Genomic DNA, 25423 nt, shown 5'->3' with positions numbered 1-25423 from the left:
CAAAATGCCCAGAAGAAGTAGTATATGGTTATGGTGTCAAAACTAATTAAGTCATTCCATTGGAAGCGGTCAGAATAGTCAATAGCGAAAAATGATAATCGGACAAATATGAAAGTTTGGCTCAATGTTTTCTTCGAAAACTTCTTGGTCATTAAGGAATATTTCTAGTCAAAGTAATAATTTTCGTGCATGTAAAAAGCTCATTTTTCTGAAACTCATTTTGTTTTTACATTTGTACTAGAATAAATTAGCTAGTTATTTTTAGTCCCAGAATATGTGGTTTGATGGATGACTTACTTTTTTTGTTATTCCGTATGTAATGTCTCCAGAAGTCTGGAGATGGTCAATCAACTTAAAAAACGGTAATCCGAATTACATACAATTAGAAGCAGAATTATTATGACGTTGAATTTAGATTTGGTATTTGCAATGTTTTCTGACCGAATCAAATTGACAGAAAGGGCTTAAATACAAGATTGAAAACTCTGGAAACAATTTGTTGTCTCATTAAAATTACTTTCACATACAGTGTTCAATCAAATTACTGAAACTACAGAATTAATAGTCTCTTCTGATTGAGTCGAAAAAATAAACTGTAATGTTTTTCTTATTTATTTATACAATTTATATTCGTGGGGTGAATTGATAGACACTGTCTCTGACGTTCTTTATTTATTTAAGCACTACACTAACTTATAATTAATAAACTTCTTATATATCCCAAAATAATTGTCAAAAGATCTAAAAAAACAAATAAATAAATAGACCTTCCTAGAAATGATACAAAAGAAACACTGTAAATAAGGTAAAGGTGGCGCCTTCGCCGAATTTCAGAATTCCACTATATCCAAGCAGGACCAGCTTCAGGGCGGAGATGATTTCGTCACATTACCCCCTCTTATATGCAAGTTCTTCCTGGAACTGATGGATAACCGGGACTGAATGTTTAAATAGGCACCTGGACCTTTTTCTGAACTTTCCGGTCATATGGTAATAACAGAGCATCGTTTTCATTAAGTACTGATGATCGGGCGGATAGTTACAAATTAATATGTGAGCCCCGGTGTCCTGGAATATCACCTCCACCATGTGCCTAACGACTCGCCAACCCAACTGGCTACTTGCTATCTTGATCATAGCCAGTTTCTTTACGTTGGCTTTCAAAACATGGTCGCGGAGGTTTTGAAACGATTCCCACACATTGCGGTAGGTGTATTGATCTTTAAATTCATTTTTGATTACCAAGTAAAAGATGTACCGCGAGTGGTGTTTGATTCTCAGCATCTTGATGGGAGCAGGGATCTGTTCATCAACTTTCTCCTATTGACCAGCCTTCTTCCGGAAGACGGTTGCTAATCTTTGTGTATTATTGATACCGGCAGGGATATTGCAGGCTAGCGAATAATTTTCTGGCAGAGTGAACAAATCTTGTTGTTGTTCTGTAGCAACTCCATATCTAGCTTTGCCGATACCCCGTACGCACCCATTAATTCTTCGAAGGCAAGATCAGGCTCTTCTCGCAACTGGTTCACTCCTTCTTGTATGTTGTAGTTTCCTTCACACGGCCCCAGTCGATTTTGGTGGATCTTGCTTATGCGATAGATGACATGACATAATTAACCCTTTTCTTGATTAAGTATGGATCTTCCCATGGTTTTTGTAATTTTGGAGAAAATTCTTCTCTCCTTGTCAGGCTGTGTACCCATACTTTATCTTTTTGTATGTGTCTTCCGTGTCGTATCGTTATTTCATTCAGTCGCTGGCAACTTGAAGATTCGAACGAACCAATTAGTGTATGTCGTCCATTCTCCTTCTCAATAGGATCACATAATCTTCTCCTGCTAGGTCTTCTCGAGCTCTACAACCAAATTCTAGGCCACAAAGAAGCCTCCTTCCACATCCAAACAGGATTTTTGCAGGTGTTTTACCGATGTATCCATTAATATCCAGCATTATACTGTTTCATGGGTGCCTTTCTCTGGTGATGTGGTGTGGTGCAAGTCATACAATTCTTACACCAGTCTGTCATATCTTCGGACCTTTCACGGACTCGATGAAGGGTTTTCTGCACTCCCGGATGAACTCCCGACGGACTGTCGTGTAATTTCTTGAATACTTCTCCTACTCTCTTTCTTGGAATGACAAGCTGTCTTCTCTTTTTGGAACCATCATCATTCTCAGAGATTCTTTTTAAAAGGCCCTCTTCCAAGATAACCGACTCCCGCTGAGCCCAATATGCTTTTAGTGCTGGTGCGAATCTTGACAATTCTTGCCAGGTAGGTCGCCAATTTCCTTTCTTTCATTGCCGAATCATTTTTAGGTAAGGATCATTCTCCAGATCTTCTTTGATCCTTGTGGGTGATCATTCTTCATTGACCACGGTAGCTCTTGAAACCACGGCTTTCTTTGATTCGGATCTATTTTGAAATTAGTCAAAAGAAACAATGTGAATAAACTGCTTGCTATGAAAACTTATATAAAACAAAGATCAAACGAATTCCGGATATTTCATCAAAGGCGGAGGTTTCACCGGGAAGCTGAGCTGGAAAACATATATCCCAGTTATTTTATACACTATCCTCTCACTAAACTTTAATCCCTTATCGTCGTTACACCTTTTTCTACCAATATGTACTCAATAAAATTATTGTTCTACCTATCCCCTCGATTCCTCTCAGTTGAAATAACCACAATATTTATTTATCCATGCAACTAGTTTTATAACCTTTTCTAATTTTGTAGGAAAGATATATTTTATTTTGATAACTCAATGTAAATCATGAACACAACAGAGGTAAGGAGAACCATCTCTGTGCTACAGAAAGTGTCCATCAAATTCTTTACGTTAGGGAGGCGCTACTATCGCATGAGTGTAAATTTTAAATAAAGCGACGATTCTAGTCATTTAGACTGAACTGAACGATCATATGATATCTCGTCCGACAGGAGCGCCATTCTGGTCAAATTTTGAATTATAATTAACCGTCTACAAGCGGACAGTTTTAAACTGAGCTCCCATATGAGATGGTACTCCTTACCTCTACCCTCCATAATAATTATACTATGTGATGCGCGTTTTAACAACCGTTTTTAGTTACTGAATATAAACTTTGCAACTAGAAATCTAACCTTAAGTTCACTTCATTGTTTATTGTGCTACCTAATTACTTTCATACAAATTGACGTGATATGTGGGTATTTTATATTTCTGATGAGCTTTATTTTTAAATCAGTTAATTTCAAAATTTGGAGGACGTATTTGGTGTCTTCTTTCTGTTTTTCTGTTATTTCGAGCATATAATTTACAATTGTTTTGTTTCTTGTACCTACTTTTATATCGTAACTTGTAACTTCAACATTTTGTATATATATATATATATATATATATATATATATATATATATATATATATATATATATATATATATTCCCAAAGTTTACTAGTGAAATTCAGAATTTATCACAGTAAACTCTGGGAATTTTTATGAAAAGGAGATGCAATGGTCTAAAAATAAACTTCGTTTTTTTATTTAATATAATATAAATATAAATAATAATTTAGTATAATAAATTTGTCAAGCTATGATAAACATTTGAAGGTAGTCTTCAGTAGCTCTTGATTATCTCCCATTTGAGGACCCTGTGTAGTTATAGGTGAAAAAAAGTGTTTCACAACAAACATAATATACTGCAGGTGTGCAGTTTGTAATTGTATTATTACTATTGTCACAATGTCATTACCTTCTAAATGATTGATTTTCTATTTTCAGGGAGCTGGTTGTACAGCCTTATTAGTAGCAGTAGTATCAAGAAAATTAGAATTAACTAGAGCGGAAAAACATGTACATAATTTTATGATGGACACGCAGTTGACGAAACGGGTAAATAATTTATGTCTTTGTCACGCAGATAGAATGTTAATGACAAAAAGATCATTCATTAACACAAAAACATGCTTTCGCGGAGTGTTTAAATGTGTTATGTGAATTTAGTAATGTTTGTCCATGCTTTGATTACATGAGTTTTTATATCAGCTAATATATGGAACAAATTTGAATCGTGCAATTGATTGATCGTGTCTGGAACAAGAATATTATGAAATATGAATGGACTGTAAAAAATAGTGGAGTATTTTTAACTGGTCCATAATTAATTCGCTTGATAATATGAGAAGTATGGACAAATATACGAAGCATGTGAGAAAAGTAATGGGACTGATTTTTTAATTTACCAAAGCTTTTATTTTTATCAAATGTTATTACGGCGGAGTCGTTGTTCCCATCCTAGGTGGCCGCTGGCAGTCTTCAACAGGATTTACTGGAAATATTCGAGGTTTTTATCGTTTTTCAGAATTTCAAGTGTTGCACAATGAAACAAATTAGAATTATTGGTAATTGATAAGCCTTTCAACAAGATCGACGCATACATTTCTTCTATTGTCCTTCTATTCAGTTGTGAGGTTTTTTGGCAACATTTTGACACGAATCATTCTTGACCAAATCGTCTGTTAAAATTATATGTACAGAGATGGTTCAAACTCAAAAAATATCTAATTATTCTTAATGGTAAATGACTCGCAGATTCGCCAAGTTTACCACAAAACGTGATTGCACAACGTCACTCTCTAAATTCCATTCTTGTTACACAGAACAAAAACACAATGTCACTTTGGTACTGTCCAAAATGATGTATTAGCTGTACAGGGTACTCTTCACTATAAAAAATGTGAAATATCTAATTAAAGGAATTCCAGAATTTTTTTCCACAAAACAAAACAAGACTAAATATAATGATATAAATTTAAATATGGGGGAAAACCCTGAAATCACACACTTCCACAAAAGTTTCAGTAGTTAAGCTGTAGTTAAATCTTTAGATTTAAGCATAAACCATAGTACTAGTTTTATTTATCTATTTGACTCCTTTCTAGTTAAAAAATGCAGCTGCAAATGTCCTACGTGAAACCTGGTTGATCTATAAACATACAAGGCTAGTGAAAAGAGTGAACCCAGGTAGAGTTAGGACACACCAAAGAAAATTTTTACTTGCTATTTATGCGTAAGTATACAATAGGAATAGTTTAAATGGAGTAATAAAATATCTATTATACATAAAACAAAACCTTCTATACCAAGTTGGAATTTCTGTTGTTGATATTCATACTAAACACACTGTTTACTACTACCACTACACCAACATCATTCGAAAAATAATGGAGAGAAACTAAAAATAAACCAATAGACAGCTAGAAGAAAATAGGTATACCACATGAAGCAAATGCCGCACTACTATTACACGAAACCCACAATTAGACTGTCTCGATGCGTGTTACGATAACTGGAAAAGTTATGATCATCAGAATCTTCAATTTACCTTCGGTCTCTGAAACAGTGCTGGGCCTTCGATCTTGGGGGACCTCAAATGCCTCCGCGTTCCTCTGATCAAATCCTAAACAAGACTTTAAAAATGTGCTTAGTACCATCGAAGTTTTAAAATAAATGGAAAAGCCCCCAAGAAGCGCACTTTTGAAGACGATCAAATGAGCTATAATGTCTTACTCCTTCTCAGGACGTAAGATGAACTACACGTCTTCAGTGGTAGGGTAATAAAAAGAAACCAAAATTATGTCTTCGTGTGCTTCCCCCGTAAGGTAAAAACAAAAAAAAAAGTTTAGGAGTCTTTTTTTATGAGAATAGAAATTTAAAATTTAAAACGTTTATCGGATACTCGCTAGAGACAATTATGAGTAGCTTGGAACATTTTCAAGATCCAACAATAGCAAATCTAGATACAAGATACAAGATTTTATCTTTCTAACCTATATACAATTCTGGCTTTCTATACTGGAGGAAGTAAATTTAGTTCAACGATATTTGCAGTTTCCAAAAATGACTCTGGATACAGGAATCATCAAACTAAACGCCTTGAATGAGTATTTAGTGACCGAACGAACCACGATTGTAGACAATGCTGTAACTTTGAATCAGCTCATGATACTGGAATATCAATCAAGAAGAAATACGTCGGTCAATGTATGAATGCATAGACCGATTTATACAAAAATTGTCTCACGATTAGGGGTGGGCAAAATAATCGATTAATCGAAAATAATCAAATAATCGAAAAATATCGATTACTGCATGTGGACAACATCCTGTGAGAATTTGTCCTGTACTCGTATATCGCTTATACTTCAATACTTTATGACCATTTGCATCTCGGTTGCATCATGCGAAACTTAAACTGATTAAAAATTATCTTCGATCTACAATCGTCAAGAGTCGAGTCAAGAACGACTGGCTAATCTAGCCGTGCTTTCTATAGAAAGAAAAATTTCAAAAGAAATCGATTTCACAGAAATTATTGAGGAGTTCAGTAAATTGAAGGCACATATATATAACACGGTACAAAAAACTATCTTTGATTTATTTTATCTAATTTTTTTTGTCGATCGATTCGTATTTTATTTTCTTCACCCATATCCATTCCATATTGTAGGTATATATGCTTATTTAGCCTAAATAATTTAAGTCGAATTTAAATTTCGCTTGCCAGTTTTTAATGAAATAAACATAAACACTTATTTATACATACAAATGTTAACTGAATAAAAAGCTTGTAAAACTACATTTTTTAAAGCTGGAGGGCCTCATTCAGCTTTGCCGCCCCGAGCCTATGAACTTAGTGGCTTAGTCCGCCACTGCTCTGAAGACCATAACTTGATTATCTTAATGTATGTCAGACAGAGTAATGTCAGTGTTGGGGTAGTGATAGCAGTAAACAGTGTGATCAATATAAAGCTTCTATGTGTCGAAAGTAATATTCATATTAAAAATATATAAAAATAAAAGAATTACCTCTTTTCTATTATGATTTAATGTTTTCTTGATTCCGGAAATGCCAACAAAAATAATAATAATCTGAATCGGAAAGTTTATCGAGTATTAATATTGACGTGGGATAAACTAACTGAATAGTATTTAAATACACATGATGGTTCTGCTCTGATTTAAGGTCTCTATTGATTCAGCTAAGAGTGATTTTTCCAAATTCTGAAAAGCTTGCTTAACAGTACCCAAGCTAGACTGTTTCCAATATATATTCCATTTCTTCTCTTATAAAATGCAGCTAAACGTCGTGTCCCTCAAAAACAGTTTTATAAGAAAAACAAGTTTACGAGTATGTATTATCTCATATTTTCGTTCACACAATTTTATAATACTTTCTATGAATAATTTTCTGGTCTATCAAAAATCAATTGTCCAAATATTTTCAAGCAGTTAATCAAGTAGTGACCTCATCAACAAAACTAACATTTACAATGTTTGTTATCAATATATTTATATTATATTTGTTTATTGTCTTTTTTAGTTTAAGAAAAGTTAAAATGGACCAACGTAAACTAATGGATAATGCCAATACGATAACAGATATGGCCAAGGTAATAATAAAATCAATATTTGCTAGGGAATATTATTAGTATAGATACAAAAATGACTACAAATTTTTCTCATTTTCAGACACAAAATACTGTATATGAAATAGTATCGGACATGAGCACAAGACAAGACAGTCTAGAAGATAGGTTAACAACAATGGAAGAAAAGTTACTAGCTCTTCAAGAGCAATTAGAGTTATTACCTGAATTAATCGCTACCAGAATACAGACTCAAGTAAATATTTTGTAACCGTTTCCATATCTTCCATATACTAATATCCCTATCTGTATTATTCAATAGTTTCACAAGTATTTGATTGATCTTCGAACATATACTTACTTCCGTTTCTCAACTCCTCAGACAGTAGGCCAAAAAAATAATTAACTAGATATGAAAGAGCGCCTATCATGATCACCCAACACACTGAATAAAGATTTTATAATAGAGTTGGACAAGCTTTAAAATTCCTGCACAGCTTGCAATTTGCAATTTCGTTGACTCAATAACGCTCACTTGCAGCTCCTCGTCGATGTCAAAACGCCATATTACTAACTAGAAGTTCATTATTGGAAACAAGTAAAAATAACTAGGACTATAGGCCATATGAGGGGAAACCTCCCATTTGATTCGAGTGCAGTTCACCTTGTAGGATCGAGAATTGTCGTGCACAAACAAAACTTTGTTGTCACTTTTTCTCGGGCGTTTGTTTTGAACTGTTCTCATCTCGAGCAAAGTATGACAGTGCCTTTAGAGTTGATTGTGGCACAAAAAGAGGAATCTGTTCTTTATTCAACCTTGGAAATGGTGTTCACAACTGGCGAGATTTTTTATTATATTATATTGTATTTTATTAAAAATTTGAGAGTCCAGCTCGTTGTAATGCTTAAACGCTGACTAAAATGTCGCGCACAAATTTATTTTTATTTCATAGAATTTTTGGGTCCCAATCATACATATTTATTTGGAAACTATTTTAGCAAGAGAAAATGGAGCAGCGAAGAAATTTCCTTCATCCAGAGTCAGCTGCTGGTCTCCAGCAAGCACGAAGTGTTCCACCTGCTTGTCCATGGCCAGGTCCAACATTGTTAGGGAAATCTGTTATTCCACCACCAGCAACAACAGGACAAAGTTGAGTTACTTGTGAAAGCCATTTATAATAAAAAGATCTAATTTTAGCTGGGCACCGTGGATTAAAAAATTTAATATCTAGCATTTCTAAATTAATTCAAATTTCTAGTTAAAATCCTTGAAAACATGATGAAACGACGATAAATAAATTTAAATATGAAAAGGTGAAATTATCATTGGGAATTTCTAAGATGAATTTGGTCTATAAAGCCCTATTTGAGAAAATTAAAATACACTTAATACAGTATACTGTTTTTCATTCCATTACGATAATTATCCAAATAATATAATTTAGAGAAACTTTGAAGTTGCTTTGACTTGTCAATGATATATTCTAGGGAAGAAAAAATAGAAATTGATTTTAAACTTTTTCGGCAGGTCATGTTTTCGTTGGGACAGTGTGTGCTTGTATATTGATGAATGAGAATAATTATAACAAAAAATAATATGAGTAAAGTATACCAGTAAATTATTTTAACTAGCGAGTTCAATTTGCGAACATTCTATAACATTGATATAGGAAAGGAGTCTAAAGAAAGTTTCTTTCGTTAATTTTTCAAATTCAAAAAACTAATGGCGGTAAGAAATACTATCGAAGCGTATTCAATTCGTCATTTGTTTCTTTCATTTGAAGAATAAGACTATAGGGTATTGTATGCTTTAGTTGTTTGCGTTTTTTTAATAGAAGTTCGGATTTATTCTGGAAACCAAATAAGGGAAATATATCAGAAGGTTAATATTCTTTTGAAGTTTTGATTTTCGGAAAAAGTTTTAGTCTTATTGTTTTAAGATGTTTTGCGTTATTTTTGGACGTACTTCAAAAATTGCTGGTAGGTATTTCAGTTATATTTGATAGAATAATTAGAATAACGAAATAACGCCTTTGCTCTCACTCATCAATTTAATAAATTAATATTGTAATTTTATTAGATGATTTCACTATATGGATATATTCATTTGTTTTGTAGAAATTATCATGGTTATAATTGATGGTATAGTAGAGTAGAGAATATACAGTGTGTTCATAAAGTAATGTTACAGTCATTTCAAATTAAAATTTTTAAAAATTTGTTTACCGAACAGAAAAGAATAATGATTCTAATGATAAGAAGTTACGGTGATCGTAAAAAACTTACCAACCAAATTACCAAAACTACAGTTTGAAAAATTGTACAATTATTGAAGAAGAAAGTTCAACTGGAAATAATAGTCCTAAAACTATATGATTAAAACTGCAACTAAAAAGGATATCCTTGGATTTTATGCAAAGTTGTGTAGTAACATTAAATTGTACAGTTAATCGCAGAAATTTCAGATACTAGTCTTAGATGCGAAAAACAAGGGCTATTTAGAGTCAATGTTTAGGCAGGTATTTTTAGCATTATCGGACCATTCTTTGTGAAAGCCAATTTGAATGAATCAAAGTATTTAAATTTGTTAATAAATCTAATAGTTCCAACAATAATAAATATTCCTAGTTTAAGTCTTAGTTTAATGATATTTGGTTCTAGCAAGATGGTTTATCACCACACTTTAGTGTTGCTGTTCGGAATTACTTAAATGTATATATTTTTCCAATACAGATGAATTGGAGAAAAGGGCTAGCCAGAATTTCCTGTCAATCACGTTTCTGGGATATATAAGATTAATTTGTTCTTGTTAATTGAGAATTGCAAGTACAAATAGATACGTGACTCCACATGATTATAAATTTAATAAGTATTTGTAAAAAGACAGATTATCATGAAAAGGGCAACTATTCAAACGATGTACCTAATAATAAATTTTAGAATTCAAAAACAAAAGAAGAAATTGTTTTTTTTTTACTTAATTAATAACAAATTATAATGATAAATGTAGTAAAACTATGAGGACCACTTTATCAATCAATTGAAAATCATCTTATTGTGGCCTAAAAACAAACATTTCCAATGATCTTATTAAAAAATATATAACAATTATTAATAAACTCAAAAAACTTCAATGATATTCTTTCTGCATATAGCACATAACAAACTATGTTGTGATTTTGTTATGTGATTGTCATTTCTTAAAATATAGTACAAATAACTTTTCTATCAAGATTCCCACTTGTGCAAATAAATGTGGAAAGAAATTTTATAGTTCATTAAGTAAATACACACTAGTTGTAATAAAGTACTAGTTTATTTTTATTATTTATATACCAATTATAAGATCACCTTTTAAGAAAATTTGAAATTTTTTCTAGGGTTAAGACCATGATAGCTAATAAAAGGATATAATGCTTTATACCTATTACAAAGGTAGTTACAACCTCACTAAACCTTAAAATGTGCCTAGAAATGTATAATTCTTTGTATAACCAAAACGAAATATAACTACCTCATCTTTAAATTTTTAAAATAGTAACACCACATAATTCTGTTATTATGTGTAAGCTATAATCTCGTAAATTACATAAAAAATAAAAATTTGTTTATATAATACCGAATCGTACCAATATTCTTATTTCATACCTTGGAGTATTTCACATATATCGATCCAGTATATTTGCTTTAAGTATACTCTGAGAGTTTAGAAATATTACACCTAAAAGGAATATATTGCGGACCTTAATTTCTGTAGACTGTGCCTTATATCGATGATGAAATAATAATATTTACAAAAGTCTCTTGAAGATGGTGTAATTGTACAGTCTCCTCCCCATCAAATCCGACATGTACGTTGGAATTTAAATCTGGTGATCAAAGTGTCCACAGCAAAATTTAACATCAGCTTCTTGGACAAAGATATACAGCTGTCTTACTGCCTAGAATCAATACCAGTGGTGATCGGCTACCTTTCTATGGTACCTAAACACAATCATTACATAAGAAGTTCTACTCATATAATACGTACTATGAATTTTAAAAATGAACGGAGGATTCAATTCTCAATATAAGTATTGCTACTAACGGTGCCTAAAATATTTTTCATCTCGTATAAGTGTTTTCCGAAACTGGAGGTAAATAGGTAAAGTACTAATTCAACTTTCAGTCGCTACAACTTCAGTTTGAACTGAACGCATCAGTGCTAATTTTTTTAGCTAATTTTGAAAGTTTCACTATTTGAAATAAGTATTTCACATTTCCCAAAAAAAAACGCGTGCAATGTGCAACATTAGAATTATCGTTCGAGTGCCAAGTATAAATATAAATTCTTCCAAATAGCTATGAAAATACAAATTAGACTAAAGGCACGGTCTATTATTGATAAATACAACAATAAGCATAGGTTTATTTCATCACTATAATTAACACAATAATTAACAAAATTAGCTTTACGAGAAGATATTTATAAATTCACGGCTTTATGAATTCACATTTTAACTTTGCATTTACATTAGTAAATGAAATTATTGAATTTTCCAATATATCCACGTTGCCAGCTACGATGAATTTTAGAGCCTTATATTACAGTATTAGTTAAATCAGAATCACTTTAGATTTAGAATGTATCGCCTAAATTTGAAATACTATAATCATATGTGTCCACTTTTGATGTCGATATTCCTTTAATTATTATCGGTAGTCGAACAGAGATTAAAAATCCCTATTCATATTAAAATTTTATCATTAGGTTAAAGGCGTATCCTGCTCAAAACCGAAGGGAAGCACTTAACAGTTCTCCGAATTACAATATCTTCTTGAAGAACATATGTCCTAAGAAAAATTTTCCGTATCTGGAAAAAAATATATAACAAAAAAAGAAGTATATCGTATTTTCCAAAAAACAGTATTTGGTTATTAGTTCAGGCCACTTGTTTGCACATCTTCTAATAATTGCTCCTTGTTTACAAGTACATACTAACGAATATGCAGCATTGTTAATCCATATATGCTTTCTTCACTATTAGTCCTCCTTAACTATTCATTGGATTCCTTATTATGAACTAAATGAACTCCCGATAGTTTTAGCGGTGAAAAGTTGTGAAAGTGTAAAAACCTTTGTATTCTTATTCGATTCATCAAATGAATCCTGTTTAACATTACCCGAAGAAAAATGTCAACGGAAACAGCACAAAATATTTACAAAAAGCACATTTGACCCGTCTAGCGTAAGCTGACCATGATTAATATGTATCTAACAAGTGATAATTGAATTACCTCTTGAGATACTTAACATCAGCCGTACAATCATAGCATTTCAGTGGACGCTTTACATTCTCAATTTGCATAGTTCTTGTCATACCAATCACTTTCCCAATATCGACTTCAATTTTAGTTATCGACAGGAGTATAAGTTACAGTGGCAAGAAAAATAGGCTAACTAATAATTAATAAATGTTTGTTACTCAGATTGACACCTTCTGCTCAAAGGTTGCTTCGCAGATTTGCACTTACAACTGCAACATTGGCTACAACGTTTTTTGCGATGACCTATCCACGTATAAGTTTTAAACTCGAACAGGGCGAGCAGGATCTCAATTCTCTACTGTTCGCAGCGATGATGATGTAAGCCGAAATAATTGTTTTTGAGATAATTGGTGATTTCCATATTCCATGGCCCTTCATATCTTATTTTTATTTACAAAACAGTAATAATCCATTAAATAAATGAGATGAATCGTTTTATAACGTATTCTAATGTTTAGTACGCTAATGAATATAGATATATACAATTCGAAAATAAACCTATTTGATGTTTGAATATTTTGTTATATTTCATGTACATGATTAACTCACAAAATGATTATAGTATTTTACCCTACCCATAATTCAACGAATTGTAAATACATATTATACACAAAATAAAACTGATATTATTTACATATAATAAACCAATTATATATTGTTGAATGTAGATTTTCAAATGAAAGCCCAGAGCACTGCGGTCATCAATATATTAACCATTAACCCTATGTTTCGTTATTCAAGCAACTATAGGCTATTCGCAACGTGAGGGGAACTCTAAAATTATTTTTTAAATTGCCTATGCAACGAAATCATATGTTTGAACTAACTCTTACAAAATCCGATTCTAAGGACATCAAACAAATATTTCAGCGAAAAATATAAACACATTTAACCATTTAACGTTTCGATTAAATTACCTAGCTACCGTAGTCCATATTCCATTTTATTCGAAGATCTTTTATTAACATGTCAGAAAAAAATTAATAATAATAAAAATAGGTAATCAATATTTTCATCTATCGATACATTATTCCAAGCAAGTGATTTATAGGCATCATTAAAATGATGCGTAACTGTCATATTGCCCATAATAAACAGAAATGGTGATCAGTTACCATAAGCAACAGCCCCCACAGAATTACTCCAATATTCCAGTGTACATGCCATTCAACATCCAACCCAATATCACGTGTCGCAATTCAGAGTTCTCATACGTACTTAAACACAATCAGAATGCATCGTTGAATACGATATAATGTCTGTCTGGATGTCTGTCTATCTGAAATGGATAATAAACCAAAATAAGCGTGCAATTTATAGGTAGTTGAATATACTGTAGGGTGATACTTTAGAAGGACCTGTTTCAAGATTGAAATATCACAGAAAACCTATGAAATTTATGTTGTACAATGTGGCATTTTAAAAATGTCATTCTTTGTTATATATCGTTGTCTCTAGAAGAAAAAAAATTGACTTGAAGTGATTAGTCTTATTTTTGAAGTCTGCGTAGGTGACAGTAGGAGTAGAGTCCTCCGTCAAAGAAACTTCATCTAAATTGTTTGAAACTAAAAGCTAAATTATCGGTTACCCACAAATCCTCCCAAATCGTGGGAGTATTTTATATACCACAAGACGGAGCTGTGGATCATAGTTCAAATTGGTTTAAAGACAACATACATTCTTAGAAAAAGTCTTAAGCAGTCCTGACCTACCGTCCTCATAAACTCTGTAACATAATATATGAACGATGTGCGTTCATATCGTGCAAGATTAGTAGGAGAATTCTAAGCTAGGCTTTACTTATATATAGTTATTGTTTTCATCGATTTTATTATTCAAAATAAGTTATAATTAGTGAACAAAGGCTAAACGAAAAATTAAAAAAAAAACTGTTATTACATAACATGCAATAAAAAGGGACAGCTCGTATAACACATTAGGTAGAGATCGACCAACATAGCTTTGTCTCTGAGAATTGTATGCGCAGTAGACTAGTCGACGGAGTGAGGCGAGAGCTGATTAATGTCAGGGATCTCGTGCAGTCAACATCGGTTAGTACAATCAGTGCAGAAATATTTAGTGAAATGTTTGATAATTCTGTGTTCGTTACTTTGAAACTGCCTTTGAACAGTAAAGTGAAAAACAAGGTTCTGAGTGGACAAAGCAGAGAAATTGTCAACAATGTTTTAAGATTTATGCAGGCCGAAGCAACGGCAGATGGAATAAGGTTTCTTCTTGCGAAGGTAAGAAGTAATGGTAGAAATAAGTCAAAATGTACTAATAATAATTTTTTATCATCGAAGGTTCAAGAACGAGTAGCAGAGGCTACAGGTGTATGCGTAAGAACCGTAAGGAAAATTAAATCAGAGATGAAAAAAATAGAAGGTGAACAGAAAACGTTTTCAACTCGAAATAAAAAGAGAATGAAACATTCAAACCTCACAATGGATGATGCTGATTTGGCTATTTTACATAGGTGCATAGTTAGTTTCCATATTACAGAAAAAATAATTCCTACGCTCAGGGTAATTCATAGAAATGTCCATCGCGATATGGACTATCAAGGTTGCAAAGAGTCTTTGAGAAAAAAAATTCACTTGAATTTCGACTACCATCATATCATCCGGATTTGAATCTAATCGAATCGGTTTGGGCCGAAATCAAAGACTATGTTGCAAATAAAAATGTATCTTTTAATTTCAACGATATTATGCAATATTGCGACGATGTTTTCAAAGAATTTTCTCCAGAGCAGTGGAAATCTCTTAGCAAAAGAGCGAAGAAATTTGAGGACGATTTCATGATGAATGAACTCATAATAGACATTATCGTAGATGATCTGGTTATTGATTTAAATGATGAGGATAGCGACACTGAATCAGAACAGGAAGATGAAGATTGTAATCTATCCGGAATCGAAGAACTACCTGACGAAAACCAATCTGAGAATGTGTCAACAGTGGGCGAAAAGACGTATTATAATCTTTAGGCAGTAGTACTCAAAACATTCTTAAAAATTGTTAAATAATCATTAAATAATCGTCAATTTAAAGGTTATCCATTTTTCCAAATACTTGCTCATAATCCGATATGTTTTAATCCTCAACTTTTATTTAAATGAATTTTGACAAGGATTACAATATAGAACAAGGATATCACTACGTGTTGTGACTACTAATCCATCTACAATAAATACTCTTCAGTGATTATCATATTATGTTGGGATTCATATCCTCTACTGTTTTATCGTTATCGTCAACCGATACCAAATTTGTTTCAACGTCGATTCAGATACTGCATTCAATCAACGGTTTCGACTAAAATTCTTCTCTCGATTGTACTTCCCGGTGAAAGGGCGACGTCGGTCTAACACTAACCCTCTCCGTTTATCGTTTGCGCATCTCAGAGGCAAAGCTATGTTGGTCGATCTTTACGTTCTATAAATGAAACTAACTGTCAGGTCTATCAGTTTTCATTCGATGTTGTTTCTTATTGGGTAGATTTGTCTAGTTCCACACATGAATTATCTTCTATACATAGGTGGAGATATTTTATTTGTTTATGAAATTTAGCATTGTTGATGAGTGGTTTTATCATATGGAAGCTAACATTGTTATGTTAATGAGAGAACACGGTCTCCGACTACTTTTGAATAGGTAATACATGAAAAATTTCAACAAAATTTTTATGAGAATAGTACTGATATCTTTCGAGAACTCTAATCAAGTGATACACCGTAGTCATTTTAAACATAGAAAAAAGACCGCACTTGCCACAATTTTCATATTATTAGTTCAAGTTCATAATTTTATTTTGGAAACTACATTTAACAATACTCCTCGTCCTGTAAAAAAATTGATATGGTTTTGAATCTGTAGTGGTTAAACATTTTGTGTGTGAGGACCTGTTTGCATGTATCAAAATTTGAGTGGATGTTCTAAAGAATATTTTTGTTCTATAAATATTTACAGCTACTAACTACAGTAGTCTGTATTTTTACCTAGTAATAATACTTTTATACTAAAAGATTAATTCTAAAAAAGGTGAAATCGATAATAAAATTGTATATTTTATTTCATAAAATGATTATTCACCGATACAAAAATGAAAATACAAAGTGATTTATATTAGCATTTTGTTTAATCTGCTGGATATCAGCAACATCACAATTTCAATTTATAAATTAGATTAGTTACATATACAACTTCAGAGGTAATTAATATTTTCTCCCATTACATAAAAAAATTTCTTTTGAAATTACGACCAGAAACAGTAGCTTATTTAAATCTCAAAAATTTTTACATTGTTTTATATGTTGTACAGTTTGATACTAGTCAGCTGTCGTATCTGCTTTTATTGAATTGTGATGCATAAATAATAGAAAACAAAAACATCAAACCATCATAATAATATATATGGACTTTAATCGTAACAACAAAAAGTTTGTTATTGTTATATAGGTACAGCTCTGAAACTCAAAAATGTTATTGACTGATTTGTAAATATTTGAAATCGACAAATTCTTTATACTGACCTAGTAATTATAGAAATGAACCCGCAAAATATAAACTAGCATTGAAGTAAAAGAGTAAAAATTTATTTTCTGGATATAATTTCTACAAAATAGGTAACGAATGTGAAAACGTAATTGAATAGTATGACACAATGCCAGTTGGACGAAAGTCAAAATTTAGAAGGTTACAAAATAGTTTAATTAAAATTTTTTTAAGAAGTAATATGTATATATTTACATACGTATAAAAAACACATTTTCAGACCAGTCATTGCATTTCATTTTTAAGAGGTGTTTGAAGAAATCGGGATTTTCTCGCAAAGGTGGTATAAATATAAAAAATCAGCATATGCTTCAATTCTCTTATCTAAATGTCTTCCTAATGATGAGCCACAGATTGTACATTTACTATCTAAAAATAAAGGATTGGAGAGCGGAAATGAATTGAGAAATAAAAAAATGAATCTGTTATAAAATTATGTCAAGCTTCAGCATTTCCTCAAACTCTAATGAATATGCCACATATCTGCATGAACTGTTTTCTGCTTACTCTGTATTTTCCATTATACAACAAACAGGTATATTAATTCAATTAATACCGATGTAGCAATTTTTATTATCGATTCCCACCTTAACGTAAACTATTCATACCAAAAATTTCTGTTGTTCTATTAGAACTACGCAATGTTTTACTGTTGTACACCTTTTTAGGGCTAAAATACTATGTCAACATATTTCTTATCCAAAGAAATAATAATCTAAGTCTAAAATCTTTATACGTCTTTTAACTAAAATCAATTCCATCAATTCATGTTTACGACACGCTGTATACGAACTGTTGGTATTTATATTATTGTTTAATAAGAAAATTTGTTCCAATATACAAACTTCTAACACTGTCCAATTTCAAGCTGCTTAGTCAAATAGAATTCGAATCTTAAACAAATAATTCCAATAGTTGGATTATGTTGAAACTATTTAAGAATAATAGCGGAACTAGTTATTTCCAAATACGTTTGTATCTTACTATCTCTGTTATCATTTGTTTTAAGAATTGAAGAAAATGTTGTGATTTGCAATAAACGATTTCTTTGCCTCATCCTCTCCATTTGTATAAAATCGCTCTTCACCAAACTATCTTCGTAAGTTTTGAGACAGAAAGTAATGAGAGCGAACCAGATCAAGTGAATATAGAGGATAAAGCAATAAATCGTATCGAAGTTCATCTAATTTTTCTGCAACAAAAGCGGATTGGGCAGACGCATTCTCGTGGTGGAAAAAAATTCTTTTTCAACAACTTCAGTTATTTTTTTTATAATTTCAGCATGAAAAACTGTCAGAGCATCAACATAAAATTGGCCAGTTATTATTTTCTCTTAATCTACATAATTAATAAGGGTTATAATAATGTAGCAAACTTTCTTCGGCGGGAAAATTCACTTGTTATACATTTGAAGGTATACAAACATTCATATTAATTTCTAATACAAGCAAGCTTGAATCAACATAAATAATCGCGGTCCCCAACTCACAGATACCTTTTCAATGTATACCCAACTTTCGTGTTCGTATGAAATATTTACTTCACCTCACGTACCTTCATCCGAAAATCTCTAAATGCGAGGACTTTTTTTAACCATTTCTAGTGTAGTTACAGTAAATGAGGGTCCCGGAGTTTTAGCATAATCTGTATATATCCCAACTTTTAGAAACAGAGAACCACTTACAACTAATCTATCCAACAGATGTATGTAAAATTTTGAAAGATGATATCAGAAACATGACAGAAACTAACAATATAATCGTTGTAGCGGAAGTGTCTGAAATGTCTCGTATTATGTTTATATAATAACATACCCATCTAATAATTTATTTATATAGGGTGTATTTCACTAAGCACTCGCGACAATGACGTTCACGACCATTATCTTTCCCGTTCCACTAAGTCCAGAGCGCTATAATCGTATACCCAAGCGGAATGGCTTGCAAGGCGTTTCGAGTGTTGAAATAAATATGAATGGCAAAACAGAAAAAATAAAGCAAAATCTTTAAGAAGATATGTTTTGTTTTGTAAGTCATTAAATTATTTAGCGGAGTAATTTTCATTGAAATAAAATAAAAGTATATTCTGCGACGATAGTAAAATATTTGGTGGTGCGTTACAACAATGCTTCACAAGTACTCATAATATCGCATCAAATAATGAGACAGATACTCAAAGTTGCAATCTGCTTGAGCTTTGAAAATTCCGCTAATTATTTCAACGGTCACTTCGACCCACCTTATGAAAAGGTGTCATCATGAGTGACGTTCTCGCTGCGACCACAACGATCGTAGTCGCTATATGGAATGCCCAAAAGAGTATTTCTGGCGCCGTGAACGTTTGCACCAATAGTATCAAATTATATTTATATTATTAAAAACAGTAGAGAACTTTAAATTCTGTTTTACGTAATATGCTCGACTTCAAAATAATCTAATGGTGTCAATCTCAGGAAAGCTAATAAAAGTTATTGCAAATGTAATTTCCAGTTTAAATTATATTATTAATGGAATTCATTGATGTTAAACAGACGTTGATTATCAATATATAGACCTTACGTAGAAATTATTTTACAAATGGATGTCCTACTATTGAACATATTGCCAATGTATTTATATTACACACAAAATTATCTGAACAGTTTATTGTTAATAGTCCGGGAGCCAGCTGCATTTTCAACTAGTCATTCCGTTCCACCCAATTCTGCTTGTCCTGACGGAACTCACCTTAGGAGTGAACGTAATTACCTTCAGCTGGCAAGGTAGTGCCGGGTCCGTTTGATCCAGCTGTTGTAAACTCCGCAAATTCAATTCATTTCGGGATGGCTCAAATGAATAATATAGTAGATTGTATTGTATATTTAACAAAAAAACCTTCAGCTGCATATAGGGTGACGGAAAGTCCTTCAGCTGATACGCTGAAGGTCCCCATGAGTGCGCGTGCGTAGGTACATAGGTATCAGCGTTGATCGCATAACAGAAATCCTTTTTACCCGTGAATTACCAGCTGAATGTTTTATTTTTGTTAAATACACTACAAATTATTGGATACTTCAATTTCAACCTAATATTTATTATTTTAATGAATTTATTTATTAAAATAAAGTACGAAATAATCTTATTGCCGCCCGGTTATTACTCTTGTAATGATTTTAATATACATTTTTTTTCGTGTGTGCCAATACTTATCCAGTGACCTTTTGCATTAATAATATAAAAAGTATTATTTACTTTATTATATAATTAAAATTACTTATGAGTAGCACAAAAATTATATTCAAATGCATACAATGTAATGAAATTTTTCTTTACAATTTTTTAAATGGTTTCATAATTACACATAAAACGCAGTACATTGTTTTAACAAAAATATGAAATTGAAGTGGCAAACTATCACAGTTAATCCCTATTGCTTTCTGTTTCTGTTGATTCATCACTATCAAAGCCACTGCTGTAATTTTCATCCGAAGACTTTTCATCGTCATCACTTCCCGAGTCATCTCATTTACCTGTATAAATAAATTTAATAAACCATTAACTATTTAACTGAAATTAAAGTGATCGATAGTTTATAGTGTATTTAACAAAAATAAAATATTTAACCGGTAATTCACTGGTAGAAAGTATTTCAGTTACGCGATCAACGCTGATACCAATGTACCGTCACCCTACATGCAGCTGAAGGTTTTTTTGTTAAATATACAATATAATCTACCACATTATTCAGTTTGAGCCATCCCGAAATGAGTTGAATTTACGGAGTTTATTACACTTGGATCCAATGGACTCGGCGCTACCAGGTCATTTCGTTCACTCCTAAGGGGACTGAACGAAGAGTCAAAACAAGTAGGATTGAGTGGAACGGATTGATTATTCAAAATATGCAGCTGACTCCCGGACTATAAGTGTTGGTAAAAGAATTAGATTGTATGTTTGAATGTTTTATATGTTTGTTAATTGTAATGAATGTTTATTAAATCACTGATTTTTGTTTTTAAGGTAAATTTGTAAGTATGTTGGATCTCAGAAAACACATTATCAAGTTGGTGTCATGTTTATTGTTTATGTGAAAAGTTTACTTGCTTTGAAAACGCAAATATAAATACAGGATTTGCCCAAACGCAAATGAAATAATTGTCTTTAAAAATTAACATTTTTTATTGTATTTAATGTTATTTAACTCATGTTAAAATTTCAAAATTAGTTTCTATTATAGTTACTGTCACCAAGAATGGGGAGGCCTCGTCGGTCCTAGTTGACTAGAAAATCCCTTTGCAGTCCTCTTGTTTGCCCTCGCTCTAGCCCATGTAGAAACTCCAGGATTGGAGTATTCTACTAGCTGTCTTTGAATCAAAGTTCCTCTATTAGATCAAATCCTAGAATTTTCATCTGTGTGTTTGTTTCACCTGTGAAGGTTTTGTCTTATCTGTAGCCATATGACTTAAGTCATGCCTTTTTCCAATATTATCATTGCCTTTAAGTTTCCTATGTCCAGGACTCCAGGGATCCAGAAAAACTCTGTCACTTTTCCGCCAGCTTATTGAGCTCCAGCTCCTGTCTATACTATTTATCAATATTTTAATCTGGATAACATTACATGCACTTCTTTCAAACCAGATTTCAAACTTTCCCTTAATATTTGCTTTTCAACATGCTCGCGTAGTTGATGCTTCTAAATGCCGGCTGTACTATGGAGCATTATCCGACAACAGCCTCCAGTTTCAAAAATTGAATGATACTCCCAGACCATTTATCAAATACCACCTCATCCAGGTAATTGCCAGTTTTTTAGATGTAAATATTTTGATATCATAATATTTTGAACCTTTTGACGTGAAGGGCCCTACGACGTCTCCTATTTTTCGTGTATAATAAATTCAAATTATGTAGAAGACTACGTTTTCACAGGCACTAGTCACTATAATCCATACAAAACAATATGCGATAGATCTTTTCGGAAAATATAACCCGGATTTAGGTAGATCACCTATCAGCTGATTGGATCCTAACTCAAACGAGATTAGAATCACAGCTTCCGAACGTAGCGCTCAATTTTCGGTGGAAATTTCAAATTTAAAACATGTCTCAAAAAAGTTTTGATTTTCATTACGTTTACTTTCATGATATTTTTTTAGTTATCGTTTTATAATAATAATTGTCATTGAGCAGTTATCAACAATTTAACCCATCACGTGGACACAAAAGTACAATACTAACAAGCTATTTTTATGCTGAAATACCGGAAAGTATAAAAACCACAAACCTCAGTAGCCCTAAATAAGCTGATCGCATTAGACCCACCGGTCTACCAGGGTAGAAATAATTATATATGACTACGACCCAATTAACTCGATCGATTAATAATGAACGTGATACGGGTTAGTTTTCGAACATTCAGATCATAATCGGGTTAATCCGATCATAGTTTCTTAGAACTTCTATAATCATCCTGTATCATTTGCAATATGTTCCGTTGGTTTTTCTATTGCGTTCACTTTCCAAATCATTTGAGTATAATAATTATGCCCCACAATTAATATAGTGGAGAAATTAGACAAGTAGAGTTTAAAATAATTTATGCAAAAGTATTAAGTAACGAAACGTAACAATCTCGTTAAAAAAATAAAATTGAAGAACCTAGGTGCAGATGCCAAAAGGAACAAATGGAGTACATTTGAAATATAGAACAAAAATGTTAAATTCATTTCTAAAAATCATCATTTCATACGATTCGATACAGCATACATTTATAAATCTATTTTATAAATTTCAACAAGTCAACGCGCAGGTCAATGTATTTCAGAACAAATCAACAGTTGGTGCATTCCACTAAGCGGTCACAACGTCTGAAATAATCTTTTGGGTACTCCACATGACGACTACGATATTTGTGGTCGCGGAGACAATGTCACTAATGACGTCATGACTAACGTTCACGATTACCAAGAGATGGGTCAAAGTAAGCGTTGAGAAAATTAGAGCAATTTCCAGAATTCGAAGCAACAAAGATTGCAATATCATCATTTGATAAGAGATATTACAATTACTTTGAAACATTTTTGTGAAGCATCACCAAATATTTTACTATATTCGCAGAAGACATTTTGATTCTACTTTAATATAAATAAGGAGTTAATTAGGGTGGCGCTTTAGTAGCAGGTTGAAATATTCCAAAACCAGCTCCAGAAAGTCAAAAATATCTCAACAAAATTATTAATATACAAATCCAATCGAAAATTGTACATATAATATATGGATGTTAATTAACAATACGCCTACGCCATTGTTCATAAATGTTTTATCTTTATATTAACAACAATTAAATCAATAAATTTACAATATTAATAACCAAGTCAAGTAAAATATTGACATGATAAATTCATGTCATTTTCACTTGCTACACTAGCGCTATTTTGGTGAGTTTTCAAACAATAATTTGCTGTTTACCGATGGACACTTTTTCAGCTTATTTACAAATTGTGACATAACCTCTTAAAAGTTTTTACTCTATTTTTTCTCTTTTTCTATTTTTTATTAATTACCTCAACACCCAAAGCGCTTCATAATCGATTCCACTTAGGTTTACGATTATAACGCTCTGGACTAAGTGGAACGGGAAAAATCATAGTCGTGAACGTGATAATCGCTTAGATGAATGCATAAAAAATGGCGGCGATTCATTACATCATTACTAGTGGCACGTATACTGTTTTATATTTTGGAATGGCAGAATATCTTTCTCTATCATACATGTTCCCCTATTATTGTTACTAAAATACATACAGTGAAACTTGGTTAAGTGAGACATCAAGGGACCTGCACTATCGTTTCACTTATAGAGGTATTCCACTTACCCAGTGTCTCAGATATACAGGTATAAATAAATATCTGTCTCATTTACAGAGGGTTCCATTAATAGAGGTGAGAATACAGGTTATTTCAGTTATACAGGTTAAATTATTAAATAAAATAAAATAACGTGTTATGTGTGTAAATGAGTTTAAATAAACAAAATACATAGTACTTAAAGGTAATCATACAAATTTATGTAATCAACAAAAATATTCAAGAACGTTTTTACACGTAATATGTACTCAACGACAAGAGCTGAGCTCTTAAATATATGATGATGATGTTCGTTTTGGCATTTTTCAAATAAACATCTGTATGATAGTAAAGCGAAACTAAAACTGAAGGTAATTGAAGCTCAAAATTTGTACTTACGTACTTGAAATTATGTGTGGAATTTATGGGTAGAATAAGAATGAGTAAACAAACAATGTTATCTCAGTTACAGAGGTTTATGCATATAAAATTTACTCGCTGTCTCAGTTATAGAGGTAACTATGATGATAAATCGAAAGAACAAATCCCAGATATAGAGGCTTACGTCGTCCCACTAACAGAGGTAATTCAGTGCCAAAGTGTTGGGACCTCAGCATGAGTTCCAGTTATGGAGGTTTCTCACTTATCCAGGTCCCACTTAACCGAGTTTCACTGTACATGTGACATTTATTTTATTCTTTGTTCATACCACCAACATTGTTCAATAATTTATTTATTTCTGTATTTTGAATAACTAAATAATTAAAAATAACACATTTAAGGTAGAAATATATTATTTGTAACAAAAACATGAGTGTCGAGCACGTTATTTTTTATAGATTTCTTGGATATAAGCTGTAAAATATCCATTTCATTGATCTAGTCCTATGTGATATTCCCTGGATAAGAAAACATGTAAATACTCTAAAATGCTTCGATGATGACTAAAAATCAGTGAATATACTGGTGTGATAGTGTATGGTGCACCTTAGGCAGTATATATAAGAAAAATATTTATTCAGAGGTCCAAATTGTTAAAATGTTAGAGGTTTCTGCAAGTTCACAAGTTTTATAAGCATATATGATTTATTATATTATACCCCAAAATATACAATATCTGCGTAGTTATAGCATGTTTTCAATTCTTTGGCATTATATATTTTCAAAATGCATTTTCATGTTATCCTACTCATGTTACCAACGAATAAACTATTAGTTTCCTACTCAATTGTTTGATTTTTTCTCCACTTAGTTAAAAACAACCTGAATTGCATGTAAGAAATTTTCATCATAGATTTTTTTATGTGGTCATCATACCT

General features: G+C 32.0%; 1 protein-coding gene and 1 long non-coding RNA gene across 5 annotated transcripts in view; one reads left to right on the top strand and one right to left on the bottom strand.

The window, feature by feature from the left end:
- LOC130892100 (small conductance calcium-activated potassium channel protein) overlaps nt 1-12591 on the top strand; it is a 157649-nt gene extending 145058 nt beyond the window's left edge. For all 4 annotated transcript variants that reach the window (XM_057797356.1, XM_057797355.1, XM_057797346.1 and 1 more), the window contains 5 exons: nt 3771-3881; nt 4931-5058; nt 7372-7441; nt 7521-7673; nt 8417-12591. In XM_057797356.1, the coding sequence (XP_057653339.1) occupies nt 3771-3881; nt 4931-5058; nt 7372-7441; nt 7521-7673; nt 8417-8572 (618 nt within the window). In that variant the 3' untranslated portion in view covers nt 8573-12591. The remainder of the gene's footprint in view (nt 1-3770; nt 3882-4930; nt 5059-7371; nt 7442-7520; nt 7674-8416) is intronic.
- On the bottom strand, nt 11774-17523 carry LOC130892159 (uncharacterized). Its single transcript, XR_009059005.1, has 2 exons — nt 17259-17523; nt 11774-14003 (listed from the first exon to the last, which is right to left on the bottom strand). It is a non-coding gene; the product is annotated as an uncharacterized LOC130892159 (long non-coding RNA).
- Nucleotides 17524-25423: the final 7900 nt, after the last annotated feature.

Source organism: Diorhabda carinulata, chromosome 1 (genome assembly GCF_026250575.1).
Source record: "Diorhabda carinulata isolate Delta chromosome 1, icDioCari1.1, whole genome shotgun sequence".
NCBI lineage: Eukaryota > Metazoa > Arthropoda > Insecta > Coleoptera > Chrysomelidae > Diorhabda > Diorhabda carinulata.
Note: the sequence above shows the minus strand (reverse complement) of the source record. Positions and strands in the feature narration are given on the sequence as shown.